This window comes from Ambystoma mexicanum, chromosome 7p, assembly GCF_040938575.1.
Source record: "Ambystoma mexicanum isolate Mex_15411 chromosome 7p, UKY_AmexF1_1, whole genome shotgun sequence".
Classification (NCBI taxonomy): domain Eukaryota; kingdom Metazoa; phylum Chordata; class Amphibia; order Caudata; family Ambystomatidae; genus Ambystoma; species Ambystoma mexicanum.
The window spans coordinates 897,919,412-897,941,465 of NC_090939.1; the positions used below are offsets into that span (position 1 = coordinate 897,919,412).

The following is a 22,054-nucleotide window of genomic DNA, read 5'->3' on the forward strand; positions in this document are numbered from 1 at the left end:
TGCCACCTGTAGAAATGGCAAAGTTTGCTTCAGTCGGCTTCCTACAGCTCACATTTGCAAATCACAATAATGGATGGCCAATCGGGGAGTGGTGCGGTTCAGGAGGCGGGAGCAAGTCTGTGTAAGTGTATGCATTTCACATCCGAGGTTTCAGGATGAAATGAATAAAATGAAGCGCATTGAGCACAATAACTTTCTCTTTTACTCAACTGACAAGGATTTTTTGGGGTCAGCCAACATATTTGCTGCTGTGCTACAAGGTGGCAGTAGTGGTTACTTGCTTTAAAAAGAAGGCAATGCATTGAGGTGCTCTTTTTATTTACTTTGTTTTATTTACTTTGTCATACATTATACGTTGATTACGTTCTGAGTGCATGCATAAAGGGAGAGGGGCAGAGGGAGTGCCATCAGTTTGATTCAGAGTTGAAAACATAGGTTCAGATTGGTTAAGTGAGGTATTACTTTAATAGATGTATGTTTAGCACCTCTTGAACTGCTGGAGTGAGGGAGGCCAGCATGCAACCTAATAACTGCTTCCTTCAACAGTGGGAGCATAATCTGAACAAGTTTGTGTATTTGGAGGGCTGTTGCATGGAAGTTCGATGGAAACTAGATGTGTCCGGAAGACCTGAAGGCCAGTAACTTCCCTTATCGATTCAGCAGAGGACGATGGCCAAACTTGGGCTTCTAGGTTATGAGGGACTGAGTAAAGGAGGAAGGGATTGATCTTATCTTTGAGATGTGGGAGAGTTGAAAGAATGTGGTATGGAATGCATTGTTCAGGTGTTTCTTGAAGGTCAGGTTGGAGGGCATCTAGAAACCAAGAGACCTTGTGCAGTTCGGCAGAGATGGGGAGGACCCTCCAAGGTTCATATGGGAGAGCCAGCCCATAGTTGGGGGTCCATGACTTCACTCTTTAAGAGGTCACGTTCCATTTGATGGGTTTCAATTTAAGTGAAGGGTAGCCTCCAGGTTTGGAGGAGGGCCGGTCAGGTTTTTAATCATTGGATGTCTTTGGTATGTTATGTTTTACTGGTTGATAAATAGACTCCCAGCCGCTAAAAACTACTAGTAATGAGGATGGGTGAGGAGGCTCCCTAGTTTTCAGAGGGGCGGGATGTATGGGGTTTCCGTTTGAAAGGAGGTCACCCTTCTTTGTGATGCATAGGGTGGATACACCCACCTGGGCAGTCCGTGTATTGATACTACCAAGGATGCATGTTGTCGGTTTTGAGGAGCAGATATTGGTGAATGTGGGTTTTTGGGTATATTGTTATGATGTTATTTATTGAGTGCTGATATAGTTTTGTTAAGCAATGGAGTTCTTCACAAGTCATAGTGGGAAGTACACATCAATTGAAGCAGATTGCAAAAGATCAAGAAAAGTGATCAGAGCACTAACCAGGGAAGGAGAGGGTGGCTACTTTGGCAGAAAGTGATCTACAAGCAACCATGGACAAAACGGGGAATGAGGGAAGCAGATACCCAAGCTCAGGTTAGGTGGGCAGTGGAGGTTGTGTGGATCTAGGTGTTAAAGAGCAGCTGTTATTCCTTGAAGAGGCGGGTCTTCTCCTTACTGAATTGCAGATGTAAATGGTTGCTGCTCGTTCACGAATCCTGTGTGTGAAGGAAAAATGGTGATATGACAGAGTTGTGCTTGAATAGGATCATGCGATAGGGAATTTGCCAGTCGTTCGGGAATAATTGACTATGTTAAGAAAGGGCTTCAGAGCATCAATGGCATTTAATTATGGTGTTAATGGTGAATGAAGTAATGTAGATAATTTAAGGATTTTGGTGTGAAGGAGCTCTTTTAGCCTTGCAAAGTAGCACTGATCGAACTTATGTCAGGCTTGTGACAGTGCAGAGTTGGCCACTTGGCCATGCAGTTTACTATCCAGTTCATGGATTGTCTCTTGTATGGATTATAATAATGTGGAAACTGAACATACATTGTGGATCATCATTATAAATAATAAAGTTTTACAAAAATAAGCAATAGTTTAAATCCCTAAAAATTCAGTGTTGCATATTTTGTAGGTAAGGATTTGTGTGATGTATCTGTCTGAAAATACAGCTTAGCTTTGACACACTTCTTGATCGTCATCTGAAGCTCAATCCAACATTATCAGGCCTGCTTAGCCTTTTTTTATCCGGAAATCCTTTTTAGAGGGTCCTAGCAGTTTTTTTTCCTGGGCTGCTGTCAAGGGCAGAATCATTTTTCTTACACTGTACTTGACTAACCTGCTCATTTTAAAATCCTATACTTTGGCCTGTAGGCACCTCCGGTTGTGTGTTTGCAAGTAATTTATAATTCAACATCTAGCCTCATGTCAGATATATGTGGGTACATTTACAGAGTTCTAACCACGTGACAGGGACTGCTGTGATGAAGTCATCTTTGGAGAATCCAGTGAGGGGGGGGAATGGAGAGCTGTGGGTCTAGGGACGCCACTTTTTATGTGATAGAGCCGCTGGAGGTGGTATATGGGCATTTCCCACAGACACCTCCTCCCCGTAGCCACAGCATCCCTCCCCATGCAGTTACTACTTCAAACTAAGCACCATAAAATATCCCACTGTGAAATGTGCCTTATGCATGAAAAGAGAAGGTCCTAAGAAAAACTAACAATTGTGGGTGTTGATGTTGGGGAGGGACGAAATCCCAGTGGCAATCAGCCTCTGGAGGGATTTGCCACTAATACAGTGCATTGAGTAACTTTAGCACTTACTCCAGTCTTTGTTTCTGAGTCCACACATGTAGTTGAGTCTTCATTGAGAAAAGTGGATTGCAGAACAAACCCCAATGGGGAATTCAACGACAAGGGAAGCCACATCAACCAAGCATACCTCTTCATGCAAATATGGAAAGAGTAAGCAAGCACACTTGCAGACTACCACAGCCTCTGGAATGCAGGGCCGGCCAGCTGCTATAGTGGCAATGTCTAATCCCAAGATGGCAGACTGGCGATTTGAGCCTCAGGCTGCTGAGCTTGAGCGCCTTTCAAACTGAGTTATTGACAAATACCAGAATGCATGAACATAATTGGAAAACCAGGACAGGTATCTGGGGAGGAGGTTGAATGCTGCAGTCTCAACCCCAATCCCTATGGATTTTATAGCAGTGAGTGATGGAGGAGTGACGGGGAGGTAGACCTAGCGACGCCTAGTCAAGTAGGCCACATTGGAGGAGAGCTGAAGAACAGGAGGTGGCTAATGCAAGCGACACTTTAAAAAGGTTAAAGAGTGGAATAGGTCAGTAAAAAGCTTTCTAGAAGCCTGCTGGGGCCTCTCTCCCAGATACTGGTGATGGGTGCCAAGCTACAAGAGTGAACAAAACAGGTTTGCAAACGTTGATAGTCTGAGCTTAGCTTGTGGTGGGCTCAAGCCCTAAAGAGTGACCAGTGGCTAAGGGAGGTATAATTACTGCAGCCTAATAAGGACCGATGTGAGGGTGGTGTCAGGAAAATCTTGCCCTGTAGACCCTAGACCTACATGGTCTTGTCCCATTAAGAATACATCGGAAGGCCACAGGAAACCTGGAGAATTACCCATCGTTGGGGATATTCTACCAAGGTCAGGTCGAGAAGTATGCAGGGACACTTCTAAAGCTCACTAAGACTGCAAGTGCGTTGAATGTTTTTAGGGGTGCCGACGCTCCAGAATAGTCTGGATTAAAATAGGGGTTGAACATTGTACTGAGAAGACTGCATCCTTCTAGAATAGGAACCCCTTTCAGTGACTTTGGCTAGTCCATCCAGGTCTCTGTGTGTGTGTGTATATATAGCTTATCTCCTTTTGTGTTATAGCTAACATACCAGAACCTGTAGTGTTCTTCCCAACCCTACCCTAAAACATGGTCACCAGGGATGATTGGGACAGGCCAGACGAAAATGGATCTCCGCGTGGAGATGGAGAGCGGGAATTGAGGAAAAAGGCAGTACCCTAAAGAGCTTGTAGCATCATATTGCGTACTTTCAGTTTATCCCCTTAAAGTGCTGGCCCTCTATAGTCTAATGTGGATTTAGTCTAGTGTCTCCTGCACTAGAAGGAATGGCGTTGTGTTCATCACATTTGTGTTTCTTCCACTTTGTTCCTTCTCCTGTGCGATTCTGCTCAGTTGGCATGATTGCATAGGGTGCTCAGTCATTATTACGTGTTGTATTCAAATCTGACCCCTACTGGAAGAGAGATAGAAATACTGTGAAGAAAACCTTACTTAATTGGACAATAAACAGCAGATTAAATAAAACTACAATTAAACAATGACAACCAGTGCTCGACATAAGAATTTGAGGGAGGAATATTTAACTAAATACTTTATACGTTAGTGAAGGGACATTTTAGGGAGTAAAATGTATTCCCCATTCCTGACAATTCACAATATGCTTTTAATTTTAAAAATGTATTTGTTGTAAAATATTCTATTTTTTTGTAAAAATGTTCTTTGAATTCAGTACTTATCATGTGGCATTTTATCCGAAATATCATTTGTTACCTTAAATGGGCATCATTGCTCTAAAAGGAAGCTGTGCAAACCTTTCTTTAACACTTGAATAAAAGACTGAAGCAAACATTAAGTATTAGTCCAAAAATGCCCTTAACATCCCTTAGGGGGTGGGGCCAACTGAGGGGGTATCCATCAATAGTTCTGGGCCCCACAGTGGTAGAGTCCCAAGGCACATGGCCCTCCTTCAGAAGATGAACCACAGTGGGGCATAAAGAGAGAGAACTCTCCGTAGGGACGGACCCCGCGGAGTGGGACAGTGACTCTGTCCTACTCTCGCTCACAGGATGCCTCTGCATCATACTATAGTAGACTGGCTGGCTGCGAAGGTAGTTTGGAGAAGCTTGCCCTGCCATAGTTTTTCTGGTGTCTCCTGGCCATTATCCACCAGAAACTGATAAGGGGACAGGCAACGGTGAAGGACCCTGGTGAGAACACACAACATCTTGGAATGTTATGGAAGACATGCCATGTAAAGACCCTGTACTATTTGATGCTGTCTTGCTGGTGGCTAACGAGTGCACTCCAGGGCCTGGCCCATTAAAAAGAGAAGGCTCATCTAGCCTGCATTCATTGAAGCTTCTTTGACTGCATAAGCCAAACCTGCTGCAAATAGATTGAATACTTATATTACACGCCCTACTGCATTAAAGTTGGCTGCTGATAGAGAATTATAGACAGCCTAAAAGTCATATGCAATAACTGGTATCTTGCACTCTCTCCAGGGTGAGAGTGGTGTTCCTGAATTGAGACACATGTATATTGGAACACATATTTTCTGTACTAACTCTTATCTGCTTGTCAGTAGAAAATATTTTTTGGGTGCACTCCCAAAGTCTTAACATTTAGAGATAAAATGGTAAACCAATCATTGAAGTATCAAACACTGGTCTCAATATTCATAGAATTAATGGCAAAACAACCCTAGCTTAATGTAACCTTGTGTGTTAATGCTGTGATCAAAGAGACCTCCTGAATTGCACACCTATGACACATTGGGGGGTGGGGCGGGGCATTAACAGTTAATCTCTTTTCATAAGACTTCTAATACTAGGATGCCGGTGTGAAATGCATCTCTGCCCAATCAACATAATTGGGCTCATTATAAGTTTGCAGGTATCCTGGTGGTAAATCCGCCTGGATACCGACAAACTCGATTTTTGTTACCAACACTTGGTCCGGCAGAATTACCGCTGGATTACAAGGGGTAGTGGTGGAGTAAATCCCCATTTTTTTCAGAGTCCATTGGACGCTATGGAGCATTTTTGCCAGAATTACTGCACCAGTAATTCCGCTGTGGTAATTCTGGCAGAAGGATGGCAGATTTATCTCCAGCTCATACCTGGAGGTGAATCCTCCAACTTTCTGCTAAAACTTGAAGTAGGGCGGTGTGGGAATGCAGTGGTATATGGTAAATCTGCAAAATTTTTCTCACACCACCCCATCTCGGAATGGTATACACGCATTTCACTGCGGTATTTTTCATCACATGTTTTTTCATCGCTGTTTTTATTTTTAAAAAACTTTTTTTTGGGGGGGGTTAACAAATTCAATATATGGTTGTGGGTGTAAGGGAATAAAACAAAAAAAATGGGGGCTTGGGCCCCCAAAAAAAACCCAAAAAACCGATGAGTTTTTCGAAAAGAAAAAACGGCGATGAATAAACCCGCGATGAAAAATATCACGGCGAAATAACGTAGAACCCTTAGAATGAGGCCCAATGCTTGCACTGCAGACCGCAATTAAGTATGGCATCTCCCAGCAGTTTCACATAGAAAGGGAACAATGGATGTGAGGCCACTGAACCTTATGGGAATCCTATTCTCCAACAGGCAACCAAAACCTGGAGATGCAAGCAAAGTATTCCCCTGTAAGAGCAGTCTATGCACTGGAATCCTAAATGGAATTGAGCAGCATCTTGTGATTGATGGCCTCCAGGGCTGTCAACAGGCTTTTATGATAAGAACCACAATGGTAGGGCATGCTAATGTAGCAGGTTTTCACCCTTAGTACATTTCAGTAGATATTTTCCCTATTTCCTTAGCATTTTACCCAAGAAACGAAAATGGATAATTGGCTAGTAATCTGTTATAACATCCAGATCGTCTTCAATTGCTTTAAGAGCTGTCATGCCTTGCGCTTTTTTAAAAGTGATTTTATCAGGGGCGTGGCCGGGAGCCGACCCCGAGGCATGGCTCCTTAGGTGCTCCTGGATGGCCCTGTCGTGGGAGTGAATTCCTCACAGACCAAGACTCTCACCGTACCTGCCCTCGACCCTACAGCATTATGAAGCCCTGCTGTGTCACTTGCGTGGGGTCGGCAGAGTTTTTGTGCAGCCTCTGAGCCCTATGAGCAGAATTTATCACTGCCGAACCCGCGCTGCAAGATCCAAGATGGCGAGCGGGCGCCTGTAACGTCCGAGGCCCCGGCGGGGGAGGGGTGCTCCTCCGCTCCCTGCGCGCCCGGAAGAACACAGACATCTGCGGGGTGCCGGGAGAGGCCTTACAAAGCCTTCCAGCCTGAATCGGCACGATAGCCCATAACCGCATGGACCTGCGAGCTCCCGTGGCATCCGGAGCCCCGGTGGGGGAGGGGCGCTCCTCCGCTCTCCTCCTCGGCAGCCCGTAGACCCGGGAGAGCGTCCACATCCACGTCGGACCCCCCACGTGTTGCTGCCTTGCGGGTCCCTGAGGCGCTTGGAGCCCCGGTGGAGGAGGGGTGCTCCTTTGTTTTCATCTGCGACCCTGAGAAGACGCCGGCATCTTTTCCCCCACCCGAGGCACCAGGAGAGTCCCTGCTACAGCCTGCAGACTCCAGGGGGACAACCATCTGGACCCAGAGCGCAACACAGCAGCAGCCCCATGCTCTCGCGGTGAGTGTGCCTGGCGTTACGCCTTCAGTCACTCTGCACACAATCAAGCGGGGGCCGGGCTTGACTTGGGGGAGTGCCCGTCCCGGATCGGGGTAGCACCTGCTGCGGGGGGCTCCCGCCTGCGTCTGTCCTCCGCCTTGCAAGCAATATCCAATATCTGGCGGACTGGGATTCGCGGGCTCGGAAGCCCGCCTATATAAGAGCTGCCAGGCATTGAGGCGACCCTGCTGCTCCTCTCTCCCTGCTGGACTTTAGCACCTCCGCGGGTGCCTCTGCCCCTATGGTCCCTAGGGTCCCCGAGGTCGGCCCAGGAGCTGGGACCCACCCGGAGGATCCATAGACCTAAACTTACCCCGGGGGGAGAAATAACGCCTATTGCAACACCCTCGCCTGCAAGCACGCTGGCTAACACCATCAGCCCCCTGAAGCCAGGGGCAATAGCGACTGCGCACCCTGCCCTGCTCCGAAGATCCACGGGGAAGCGCCTGGCACAGCCTTCTCCACCACCTCCATTAGGCAATTTAAAACTCGCCTGGGCCATCCCACTCCTCACCTCGCAGCTTTGCTCTACTCCAGTCCTGCTGATCTCCTTTGCTCAAACATTTCTCCTCCTCATCTGTGAAGCCTGACCTTCCAGGCCCTTCCATCAGCACCGCAAAGACCAGCGAGCTGCTGAGCAGCCTATAAAACAATTCTGAGTTCATCTTCATCACCCGCACCGGCCGAGCTGGCCTTCCACGAGGTGGGGCTCGCTGTCCTTTCCTGGCACTAGTTCTGCTTGGTGGGGCCTAGCCTGGCATCTCTGCACTCACTTTAAGCCAACACTACGGTAGGCGCCCTTCATCCGCCCCCACCATACGGCGGAACCATGTCAAAGAGTGGAAAAGCAGCGAAGCAGGCAGATAGCGCAGCTATGATGTCCAACTCGGGGCAAAACAAGATAAGCAAAGCCGACCCTACCACCACAACATCTTCCAGCGTCCTTCCCTTACCGGAACATCCGCAGGCCGAGCATTTCGCTACCAAAGCAGACTTAAAAGACCTAGTATCCCTCACTAAGGAGATCCAAAAAGGCACAGAGGAGGTCTCCAAAAAGATCGCATCTCTAGACAAAAGAGTGGAGGAGGTGGAAAAGCACACCGAGGAGGTGGAGAATGGCCTATGTGACAACACCTTTGAACTGGAGTGCAGCTGAAACAGAATAGCAACCTTGGAAGCCAGATGCGACGCACTCGAGTATAAGCAGGAGGATAATGAGAATCGCTCCCGTCGCAATAACATCCGCATCCGCGGAATCCCTACCTTAATCACCAACGCAGATCTCGAGAGTTTCGTTAAGGACCTACTCCGATTCATTATAACTCTTCCCGACAGCGCCCCGCTGGAAATCGATAGAGTCCATCGCACAGCGCCTAGGCAATCCTCGTCCGCTCCACTGGATGTACTCGCCCAGATTCACTTTTTCAGGGTTAAAGAGGAAATAATGAGAGAGGCCAGGTCTTCGAAACAAATTACTTTCAGAGGCGCAAACATCGCACTGTTCCAAGACCTTGCAAGCATAACCCTCCAGAAAAGGAAAGCCCTTCGTAACCTCACGGAATGGCTTCAAGAAAATACAATACAGATGGGGTCACCCCACATCTCTGTGCTTCGAATGGGAAGGGGTGTGCAAGCAAATCCGGAGCCCCAAAGAGGCAGACCAATTTCTGGGAGTAAGATCAGCAAATGAAGACTCTGACCATGCAACCTGCTCTCAATCCCAACCCGGCTCGCCCTCATCCAATCGCTGGTCCTGTGCTAGCGGGCGGCGCAGGCCGCGGGGCCCCCAGAGGCAGTGCAATCCGGACTGATCAGAAGCCCTCACACATCTCCCTGTAGCCGGCTCGCCAGACCAATGTCTCTCTCCGCTCAGCAGCCCCGCACGCCTCCAACCTCTCTGTTCTCCACCCTCCCCTCACCTCACACGGAGGGCACCAGACCGACACCTGGCTCCCCGATGAACGCCATCGGACTCACACTCTGGTGCTCAACCCCGGGCCCTTGGCTTCTACATAGCCCTTAGCTCACCTCCCCGCGCCCTGGGCGGGTGTTTTTCTGTTCATCCAGCGGGATGCAATTCCCGACGACGGGGCCCACCAGTAACCTCACGAATGAGCTTTATGGTCTCATTCTCATTCTTACAGTTTTGGGGGGGAATAAAGGCAGTTTTGAGCCTTGAACGGTTTAACCCCCCTGCAGCCCCTGTTAACAGTTACAGTTCTTTTTGTAGACATCGGTAATTATAGCACTCCAACATGATCCCTTAGGAAGACCCCAAAGCCTTGCAGCCCTTGCATAAATCACTCCTACAACACATGCTTTACACCCAGAACTACTAGGCCCGAACAACGCTATGGAATTTTGCTTCCTAACTTGGAATGTCCAAGGCCTTAACTCCCCCAGGAAGTGCAAATCGGTAGAGCACAGGCTGGCGGCTTTAAACAGAGATATAGTCATTCTCCAGGAGACTCATCTCCTGCAAGCTGACGAACACTGAATCAAGTTAAAGCGCTTTAAATAGGGCTTCTTTGCCTCTAGTGGCGAGAAAGAAAGGGGGGTGGCGATCCTACTAAGTGACAAATTCCCTTTATCCAATCCCACAGTCAAAAAGGACCCATCGGGCAGATACCTTTTTATCCGAGGCCTCATAGCAGAACAGCCAATCACAATTGTAGGGATCTACGCCCCGAATGTAAATCAGGATAAATTTATAGATGAGCTACTCCCTCCACTACTAACCTTCACCACAGGATATCTTCTAGTCGGGGGGGACTTTAACTTAGTCCCCGACCCCACGAAAGACAAGTCACTTCCCCCATCCCACCATGACTTCCCCCGAGCCCTTGCATTTGCCAGACTTCTTAAAGAGTCAGGCACGGTTGACGTATGGAGGGTAGCCAACCCAGACGCTCACGATTACACTTTCTTCTAAAACGTAAACAGAGGTCACTCCCGAATTGATGTTCTACTTGCCACCAGCACCTTATTCCCATGCTTTAGTAATATCGAAATCCACACAGAATGGTGTCCGACCACGCGCCCGTCTCGGCAGACCTCTCTATCTTGGGGGGCCCCGCCCCCCCTCCTAGGTTCTGGAAACTTAACGACACCTTATTATTAGATCAGGCGATCAGGGGCGAGGCAGAAGAAGCATTGATTAACTATTTCAAGGAAAATCAGAACCCCGAAACCCCAATTGGTCTGCTATGGGAGGCCATGAAACCAGTCATATGGGGAGTGTTAATTAGTGCAGCCTCTGAGCAATTCAGTCTCCAAATTCCTCACACAAACACTAGAGTCCAAACTATCCTCCTTAGAAAATGACCTCAAGACCAAATACTCTAGAAAGGTGGACGGAGAGCTAAAAAAAGGCAAAAAGGGCTCTAGAGATGCACTGGGCCGACCGCACTGCGAAGGCTTTGGCATATACGAAACAATTTTACTACCACAAAAGTAATAAAGCGAACTGATTGATGGCCTATAAACTGCGGAAACCCATACCAGAAACAATATAGTGAGCCTTAAAGGCCCAGATGGCATAAGCAAATTTGCTACCCCAGACATAATTGAAACCCTATTGGAACATCATAAAGCGGTCATGCAAGGACCACCCACATCTCAGGAGGATAGAGCCCAACAGCAGCGCTATCTGGAATCTTTTCACACTCCCACAAATTCTTCCCCACTAGACTCTGTAGAATGCCCAATATCCTCAGAGGAAATTCTAGAAGCCATCAAATCACTTAAAAACACCGCCCCAGGCCCGGATGGGCTCACGCCTAAGTTTTATAAATCGTTTGTCCACATCCTGACTCCACAATTAGCATTACTATTCAACTCATTTCTATCTACAAAACAGGTAACACACTCCATGGCCGAATCAACTACCATCCTTCTGCAGAAGCCGGGAAAGGACCCCGAGCAAGCAGCCTCATACAGACCAATTGCCCTAATGAACACCGACGGAAAAATTTACTCCAAGGTTCTAGCAGCTAGATTAGCCAGGATTCTCCCCGAGCTAATTCACAAAGATCAAACCGGCTTTATTCCTGGCAGAGGGACTCATGACAACATCAGGCGCACACTCAACATAATCGAGTCCGCGAACAGAATGAAAATTCCACTCCTAGTAATCTCCCTCGACGCACATAAGGCGTTTGATCTAGTGAACTGGGACTTCATTCGGAACACTCTCTCTCACATGGGCCTTGGTCGCAACTTTACAACCTGGCTTATGGCATGCTACGCACATCCATCAACGCAACTCTGAGTCAATGGGAGGAAATCGACAAGCATCTCTATATCCAGAGGGACCCGCCAGGGATGTCCACTGTCCCCCTTGGTGTTTGCCTTATCGATAGAGCCATTCGCCGCGAGAATTCGCCTCAATCCCAATATTAAAGGAGTCACGGAGGGCGGGACTGAACATAAAGTGGCGCTCTATGCCGACGATGTACTTCTCACTGTCACCGATCCATCCAGCTCGTTGCAACCTCTACCCGAAGAATTAGAAGCATTTGGCGCATGTTCCGGGTTCAGGGTGAACTATGATAAATCCTCCGTCCTTCCGATCAATTTCCCAAGACGCCAGGCAAATTCTCTTTGTCCCGATATACCAATCCCGTGAGCTCACACGTCATTGGAGTACCTGGGCGTTCACATCCCCAAATCCAGCCCGTTAATCTACAAACACAACCTCCCTCAGTTATTTAAACCGCTACGCTCAGACCTGAAACGATGGGACAAACAGGAGATCTTGTGGCTAGGCCGGGTTGCCGCAGTAAAAATTAACCTGCTCCCCAGAGTGCTTTATCACTGTCACGCGCTCCCAACTCATATCCCTGAAACGGATCTTGTAGCCCTGCAGCGCGATATTATGAAATTCATCTGGGGAGGCAAAAAACCCTGCATCGCCAGGAAAATCATGACCCGCAGCCGACAACTCGGAGGTCTAGGGGCCCCGGACATCGCTAGATATCGGCGCGCAGCTCAACTCGCGCATGCCTTCACTTGGACTTGCTCAGGGGATCGCCCAGCCTGGCTGCAACTTGAAGCATGGTGCACGCCCCCCTTATCAGACCTGCCCCACATCCAAGCCCAGAATACCCCACCCGCAAAATCTCCGCTGCCAGCAACCTGCAATACAGTGGACAATTGGAAAGCTGCAAACGGAAAGTGGGGAATCAAAAGCTCGTTGGGTCCACTGATCCCAATCTGGGGCAATCCTGGCTTCTCCCCGGCCTGTGCCGGCGAAGCTTCGCCAACTGGTCAGAGGGCGGCCTCCACAGAATCTCAGACATTTTAAATGAAGGCCAGCCGCTCTCCTTTGAGGACTGCAAAGTGAAGTTCAACATCACCGAGGAGGAACGATTCCGGTATGCTCAAATTAGGCACTGGATCTCACAGCGCTTTGTTAGAGAACGAGGCTCCAGGGACTTAACACCCCTAGAACTATCACTAACGACATCCCCTCCGAGAGGCAAGATCTCTACCCTCTATAAACTCCTAGAAAAAACTAACCCCGAATCAAAGGAAAGGTACATGCTGAACTGGGAGCGCGATCTTGGGCGCCCCCCGGACCCTGAAGCCTGGGACAAAATCTGGACAAGACTTCACAAGAGCACCCAGTGCGTTACCAATAGGGAGGGAGGTTATAAAGTATGCTTTAGGTACTATATTACACCGTCCCAACTGTATAAAGCGGGTGTGCGGCCATCACCGAACTGTTGGAGGGGATGTGAGCAAGAGGGGTCGCTTTTCCATCTCCTATGGGCCTGCCCAAAAGCGGCGCATTATTGGAAGGGGGTTCTGGCGCATATTCAAGCAATAACAGGCCTCAACATCCCATGGGACCCTGGAATCATCTTACTAGGAGATTCGGGGGAAGGGGACCTGCCAATGTCGGGAAACGCAGCCCGCCTCTGCACCCATCTACTATTGGCGGCCAAGTTCGCCCTCGCCTGTCTCTGGAAGCACCATGAGGGCCCCTCTATCCCACTTTGGTGGGCCAAGTGTTGGGACATTATTGTTGCAGAAAGAATCACCGCATCCCGCCTAGGCAACCTCAACCCCTTCCTGAACACTTGGGCCCCATTTATAGACTATGCGGATCGTTAACCTGCCCTCACACTGAAGCCGCCCAGTGTCCGCTGGTTGAACTGAACTCCGCATGGCTTTAGCTCGGCCCACCTCAGAAACATTCCCCTCCTCTATTGCCTCCATATCAGAATATCCCTATGAATGAGTTGCATACTAATTTCACCCTTTTTTTTTAATACCCATTCTTCCATTGTACTGTGCCATCACAATATTGTGCTAATTCCGTTGTCTATTGTTTAATTTGTTTGATTTGGTTTCCTCATTTTCTGTTGGTTCCTGTTACTGATTAATATTGAATAAAATATATATTCTGAAAAAAAAAGTGATTTTATCTCCCACTCTGCCGCCACCTTTTCCTCACTCTGCTCCTGCACCACCTCCTTCTTACTCTGCTCCTCCATGACATCCTTCTTGCCCTGCTCCTCCAACACCTTCTTGCTCTGCTCCTCCACCCCCCTTTCACCCTGCTCCTCCTCCACCCCCTGTTCACTCTGCTCTTCCACTAATTTTTCACTCTGATTCTCCTACACCTCATTTAACTATGCTCATCTTCCCCCTCCTTTCACTCTGCTCTTCCCCATCTACCTTTCACTCTGCTCCTCCACCTCTCCCTTTGATGTGCTCCTCTAATACCTCATCCTCACTCTCCTCCCTCCTCTAACGTGCTGTCTACTTCCTCCAGCCTCCTTTCTCATAATGTCTGCCATCTCCAAGGTTGTGCCTTTTTTAAACTCTCGCACATGTCTGACTGGGTCTGCTACTTTTATAGAGATCTGGTCCCTCCTCCTGGAACATTCCCTCCTCAACGTCTCCCAGGTCTGTGAAGATTAGTTCTCTGGTTTGGGATTGATGGTCCCTTATTGGAAGGCAGCAGCATTCTTGCTACTTGTTTGGCCTATCTCTACTTCCTGTTTCCCTGTAGACAGATCTAATATGTCAATAGTCGTCCATCTTGGATTGTAATCTCCATGCATTGAAGTGTGCCTGCTGTGGATATCATCATGAGGAGCAGCCCAGCTTGTCTTGCTCTCCTGTTTGCCCCAAGATCAGTCCGTGTCTTTGGAAGCAGTAAGGTCCACACATTCTACTCTTGATTTTATTGACAGTCTGTTGCCAGCGCAGGATTTCTTCCTGGGCTCGGAGTTTGCATGTTTCTTCCCTAGAGAATCACTAGTACTGGTTCTCTGGGTCAGTTGTGGATCTACCTTAGTGACATGCGACTCTGGCAGTAGGGACAATATTAAATAGGTTGATAAAGGGACAGTCTTGCAGGCGGATGTGATGTGGCAACCCCATGAGCCGATTAAGTAAGATCCTCCGAGAACCTGATCCCCAGGTAGTCGTACGAGCTCACTTGTTCCCCAGCACAGCCCTTATTTACAATCTTCAATTTAATTTTCTTACAAGACTTTTGGCCAAATACCATCACTTTAATTTTTTCTGATTTAAGCACCATCGACAGTTCCTTACTTTTTCCAACAAATAATTGTAGATTGTGCCTTAGCCCCATAGGGGTAGTTGATAGTAGCACTGCATCGTCTGCGTAAAATAAACCGGGCAGCCTGTCATTGCCCAGTTTGGCTGGGCCGAGGCTACTTATCAACAGGGCCTCAATAATTACATTAATATATATGCAGTATAAGAGAGGGGCCGAAAAAACACACCTGGTGAACCCTCCCCCCCTACTGCAAAGGATTCTGTTGTCTCTCCTCCTAGACCCCCCTTACAGATGCTCTGTTACAAGTATGTAAGGACTGAATACTAGCTAAGAGCCATGGATAGCCTTGTTCCTTAAACTGACCAAAGTTTACTACACAAGACACAGTCAAATGCAGTACATAGTTCCACAAATATTGCATATTTTCTACAGTGCTTTAGCAATACATATTTGGCCAGGATTGCGCTTAACCTAAAACAATGATCCATTGTGCTAGTCCTAATCTGGAACCCAGCTTGGAGGTGGTTAATGTGGCCTCCTTTAAATACCCAGTATTGAAGGCGAGTCAACAACACTTTGGCATAAAACTTACCTAAAGCGTCCAAAAGAGAGATGGGCCTGTAATTGACCAGAAGTTTCTTATCTCCCTTTTTATGCATAGGCAAGATTATTTCCTCCCTCCAGGACTGGGTAACATTACCGGACCTAACAACGTGATCAAACACACAGGTCAACAATGGGGCCCATGTACACAGCTCGTACTTCAACAAATCAATTGGGACTCCACCAGGGCCCTGCAATTATCAACTTCCCAACTTTATTTAATTGTATTTGTAAAGCGTGCTAGCAGCGCAAGGGCATTGAGGCGCTGTTGCATGAGATTGTCTTCGTTACACAAGATTGTCATAGTTACATAGGGATACTTGGCTCTTGGTTATAGTGAGCATAAGACGGTTACATTTAGAGGTACAGAAATAGTCAGATTGGAGAATGCAGTGTTCATGGGAGGATAGCTCAGCAGCAATGTGCTCGCCTTGGAAGCAAGACGACACGCAGCAGCACAGGTTCGATCCCCTCGTCCACGCTTAGAAACCTCTGGGTATTAAGCACGTTCTAAATAACCTATCATATCGAAATGTGCCAAATGACTGGTTAGGTGAACAGCCGGGTGGCTTTAATTTCCTGAAGGCTAGGTCTGATTTAACATTTCTAACCTGAGGGCGCAGGGCTTTCCAATGGGTTGCTGCCAGAACTGCGAAACTGGAACCTCCTGCACGCACTCTTTGTTTTAGGCACGGGTATCCTATTAGAGTAGGCCATTCTTGTGGGTCTAGTAAGAACCTGTTTAGCAACTCTTTGAGCCAAGTAAAAAGGTGACCAGTTGTGGACGCATTTGTGTGTTAAGGCGAGAGCTTTGAAGACTATCCTCTCTTTAATGGGGAGCCAGTGAACCTGCTCTCTCGTTTCAGATATGTGCTCCCTGTTGGAGATGCCAGTGGCAGCCCTGAGGGCATTATTTTGGACTATTTGGAGTTTGGTAAGGTTTTTAGTGGACGTCCCTAGAAAGACGGCATTGCAGTAGTGTAACCTAGATCCAATTTTTGCTATAGCAATGGTTAGACAGTTTGGTTCAGAGAGGAATGGTCTGGCTGCGTTGATCAGTTTAGAGTGGCAAGCTGAGGTCGATGCAATGTCATTGACCTGCCTGTTCGAGAGGTCAGAGTCCAGGTAGACCCCCCAGGGTCTTTACAGCTTGTTATACTGGGATTGTCAGGTGGTCAATCATAAACAAGCTGTATTGTTTGCCCAATTTCCTGAGGGTGTCGGGAGATCCAATTGGCAGAAGCTCAGTTTTGTCTCCGTTGAGACGCAACCAGTTTTCTGCCATTCACGTTTGGATGGTGGAATATATTGACTTGAGGGAAGCCATATCGGCTTCATAGTCACCCGTAAGGGGGATGAGGACCTGTGTATTATCAGCACAGTTGTGTATGTAATGCCCAAGGTGTCCAGGATGTACAACAGAGGCTTGGTAAACAGGTTGTACAGGGTGAGTGAGATGCAGGAGCCCTGAGGGACTCCCCATTTAATGAAGCTTGGGTGGGCACAGGCTGAGTCAGAAGACTTTCATTACGCTTTCCTTGAGAAACGAGGTGATCCAAGCAATGGCTGTAGAGGAGAAGTTGGCAGCAGAGGAGAGATGGCGACACAGGGTATTGTGATCCACCAGGTCAAATGCCGCGGACAAATCAAGGAATAGAAGGAGGGCAGGTTTGCCCGCATCTCCGAAATCATCCATTTGATTTTTTTAAGTCTTGGAGTGCAGTTTCGGTGCCGTGCCCCGGACGGAAACCCGACTGCCGGAGGCCAAGCAAGTTGTTGTCCTCAAGGAATTGTTGTATTTTCAGATAAGCTGCCTTGTCAAGAATTTTTAAAAGGAAGGAGGCTGTCGTAATGGGTCTGTAGTTCCCTGGGACCGTCGGGTCAAGTGTAGTAGGACGTGGCCTGACTAGAAGGAGGCATTAACGAATGCTGTGAGGAATGGAACACAGGAAAGGGCATAGTCTTTAATCAGTTGAGCTGGGCGATGGCCCCCCACAACCTCAGCAATTTTAATTAGAGGATAGTTCTCACCAAGTTACTCGGTGCCAAAACACTGGGGCCCTACATCAGTCTCACCCTGGTCCATTAAGTATAGATTGCTAAAATGTTTGAACCATTCAATGGGTGTGGGGGGATGTGGCTAGATACTGGCCCCACAGGATTCAGTTTTCCTCCTATGAGCTTCCAAAAATTGATCTGATCACCATTAACCTAGCAGGACAACAATTCATCCCATTTACATTTAACAAAATCTGCTTTCTTTATGGCCAGAACTTCCTTATATTTGGCCCCTAAGATTTCTTAAATGGTGTTTGCCAATCCAAGCTGTATTTTTAAGATAACATAATAAATCTTACTTTGCCTTCTGACAATCTTCATCAAACCAGCCCCTATTTCCAAAAGTAGTTTTCCTAGTTTTCCCCTGTGATTTAGTGGAAAATGGGTACAGAGCTCTCACCATGTCATAATATAAGTCCCTAATGTAGGTGTAAGACCACCTGCCAGACAAATGCCCACAACAAATAGGTATATGCCTGCATACATTCTGGGCTTAACCACCGACGGATCCATGGATGACCATTTAACAGCCATTTCTGAATGGCCAATAACAGCAAACTGACTAGCACCCCTTGTGTCAACAAATCCACAAGCCCGTCCCCAATCCCACTTCAGAACACATCTTATAGGATAGTGATCACTGTCACTACGTTTGAGGACTTCCGAACTAGCTACCAAATCCCATTCAGCAATACTGATCATGACATAATCTATCCTCAAGCTACTCTGGTGCCCAGCATATGTAATATCCATGTCATATCCCCTGGTGACTCTTCCATTGCAAGATCACAAGCCAGCATCGTACATAAGCCTATCAACCTCTGTGTCACAAGGATGGAGCCTACCAAGTTTGAGAACTTCTAATGGTTCAAACTGGGCATTAATGTCCCCCATTGCTAGAATTAGCGGAGTGGTATTATTGATGGGGTCGTAGTCCTTGACTATGCAGTTCATTACCTTGAGACTTTCCAATGGTGTAGCCCCACCTAGTCTATTATAGATATGAACAATCAATATATGCTTCCCATTTATTGATACAGCTTCTAAACATAATATATCCTTTGATACAGTGGGAATCAATTTAATAGTAAAATTGATAGCTGCACTAATCAAGATTGCCAACCCTTCTTTGGGTCTACCTCTTGTGCCCTTGGTTCCATTCTTACAGAATGAGCTGAAACCTTGTAATTCAATATCATCCAGCGCCCAGGTTTCCTGAAAACAGACAAGATCATGTAAATGGATGAATCTGACCCATTCTAAGTCTGTTTATAATCTATAGACCCCAGCTGTGTTCGAGGAAAACATATTGAATTCAACTTTAGGGGTGTTTCCACTCATCCCTTTTTAGCACTTGGGGGATTCGGATTGAGCTTCACAACACTACACTTAGGTGTCCATCCACCCCCTCCAGTCCCTCCTCCCTCCCTCCAAATGACCCATACCCGGTCTATTTCTAAAACTGGATGTATTACTGTATAACAGTGGGGCGATTGGGCAAAAAATGATGTGCATGCAAGTGGTATGTACGTGATTCAATTGACAAAAGGCCTTCTACTAACATCATATTTGTCAGAGAGATCCATATAAAATCCTGTTCACCCATGGGCCTCCTGCACCTCTCACAATTTAAAATATCTTCCTGTATTGCCGACCTACATTCCCCGACATGCCGCAACAAATACATTATTGCATTCCCTATTCCAGGGATCCCGGGTCTTAGCTAATCGATTATTCCCATTTGAGGGCCCAAAACCATTAGAGGTTCTACAATAAGTCTGCCCTGCTACATTTTTCCTGAATACACAGTCGTTGGGAATAGCCGACATGGGCATTAACACCCCATCGTCACGACCATTATTCACGGAATTAAAAACAGTATAGATTGATAGACAGTATAGTTCCCCTAGACCTTGTTTTGGTAAAGGTCCCGGCTTCACAGGCACAGCCTTTGTTTTAACAATTTGAGCGTAGTCTGTCCCAGAAATCCCTTTAATCCCAGTTGGGGGCGGTTTACGAGCCACGTTCAACAGGCCCTGTTCACCTTTGCATTCAACACGGTGCAGCCCAAATTCATAACTTCTCTTTTCAGGTTTAAGACCCCATCAGTGATACTGCTTAATGCAGTTAACATTTCTAGGAACTTTGTAACACATGCACAGTCATTATCATTAGGCTTTGTGCGTGATAGTGATCCCACAGCCACAGGCTCTACAAGAGCTATCTGCACTCCCATTGAGACTCCGACCTCACTGCCAACCTCATTAGCCGCAGCCTTCCTCTCCTTTATTCTTGACCACCCATTTAATAGTCTCTGCCTGTGTCATTACCTATTCTCCCAATGCTGCAAAATGATTGCATAAGGGGATATCTGTTAAGTGTTCTCACTGTTCTTTAACTTTAAAAAGTAGGATTGTTTATCTGGCAAAATAACTTAAAATGATTTATTCTTGTTTTACATTTATTTTCTTGGTAAAATACCTATAATGAACTTTCAGATGGGTGAAATTTCTTGTAAAATGGTGAAAACTACTTATGTGGAGTTATTCCTTTTGCTGATTAAAAACACAGCACAATTCCTTTTTTGTGTTGTATTTTCGTTGAAATGTTTTGCAAGAAGCGTTTCTAGAAGTATAATGACCACACCCAAGTGTGACCCATTGCTGTAGTCCATTTCTTCTGGGTCAGCTGGTTTTGCAGCCTTTCAAACCCGTGTTGGGATTGAGTGGAGATGGATAGTAAGTGTTGCCCAGGTATCTGATGTAAAATATATTGAAATTGAACTGAGATGTTTACACCAGGAGTCTCTCACTTCAGGGTGGTTAGGATTGTCTGCATATCCTAACGCTGGTGATCGATTTCTCAGTGGGTTGCCTGGTTCTTCGGTGTGGAAAGATGCAAAATCCATCCACAACACTAGAGTGTAATGTGTCAGCTTGCATCTCCGTCAAGCTGGCTTTGATTCTTTAGGGTGATGCTGGATGTTTGGGTTAAGCTGTTGGGTGTCATCATGCATACAAGTAAACCTATGAATGAGACGCTACAATGTGAATGACAAAAACATGTTTGAAAGAGTTTTGGGACATGGAACACTAATATAATTGCCATTGTTTGAGTTCCTCATGACCAAATCAGTATTTGTATATCCACACATGAATAATTAATTTTCACTTCTCTGCCCTAAAATCATGTGGCATTATTTGTATTTTTTCAGACTTTGATAGAAGCACAAATGTCCTATGACTTCACAACCTTATCGATTTAGGAAATGAATTTTCCTTAATTTCATAATTTTTTTATTTTGTTATCTAATGTCAAAGGATGGCGATTATGCCATGAAATATTATTATTCTACCTGCCACGGCTGTAGGGGAACAATTGGGTCAGAAATGAACAGAGCAAATCTGGTATCCTCTTGCAGATTTCTTTTCATATAAAACTATTGCTCAGAGGAAGTCTGTGTGCAAATATTTTACATTGTAGAACAATTAATGGTATTTTCTTTCTTTTAGTTTCATGTTAAGTATGGTTAAGGATTTTTTGGGGAGTAAATAATTATCCCCTTGTTGGATTCAGAATGTTGTCAAGGTGATTGAAATGAGCTTTCTAGTTTCCCAAATGCCTTCTCTAATCTTTTTTGCAAGTAAGATCCAACCCATACAAATTCCATTATTATGCACTAAACACTGCAGCTAAGAAGCCTCCGCACTTCATAGTTTGAAAGGTGTGCTAATGTGGGTAATTCAACATCTTATCAGGTTTAGGGTTGCACAAAAGCACGCTGACAGGGTAAGCTGGCTTTGTGTAGAAATGGCGGTCTAGTACTCCTTCCACCAATGTACAGCCTATTCAGAGTTTATGAAGTCTAGATTGCAGTAACCTTTGGGGATTGTGAGACCTGTTTGAAATGTGCAATACCAATATTATGTTCAACCAAACCTCAGATGTAGCTAACATTGACGAGCGCCATTATCTTTTATAACAATTTGATAAGCTAATCGCACCTTGCTGCAATCGTGCATCATTTTCCTAATTTTGATCTCTGTAACATTTTGAAGGAGATGTTGAAGTACAGTAAAAACTGCGATGGGGCGGAAGACCTGCAAGAGGCCTTATCATCCATCCTGGGAATTCTGAAGTCTGTCAACGATTCCATGCATTTGATCGCTATAACAGGATATGAGGTAATGTGTGCATCAGTGAATCGCGGTTCTACGCTGTGTGCACTTAGTGACCGTGATTTCATTTAAAAAGCCAGGCACTGAATAAACTGTCAACGCTCCTCACTGTGACACCCACTATCACACAGTGCTTTGCAAAGATGCGGGAAAAAAAACATCCAGCTCATACTGTAATAAGGGAATTGCAGAGACCTCAGATTTACACAAGTCAGAATATTTTAGTAAAATGACTGCTCTCTCCCCAGTAGAAGTATCAT

General features: G+C 46.4%; 1 protein-coding gene across 13 annotated transcripts in view; it reads left to right on the top strand.

The window, feature by feature from the left end:
* MCF2L (MCF.2 cell line derived transforming sequence like) overlaps nt 1-22,054 on the top strand; it is an 892,749-nt gene that overhangs the window by 771,042 nt on the left and 99,653 nt on the right. For all 13 annotated transcript variants that reach the window (XM_069637167.1, XM_069637165.1, XM_069637161.1 and 10 more), the window contains one exon: nt 21,675-21,800. In XM_069637167.1, coding sequence (XP_069493268.1) covers nt 21,675-21,800 — 126 coding nt within the window. The remainder of the gene's footprint in view (nt 1-21,674; nt 21,801-22,054) is intronic.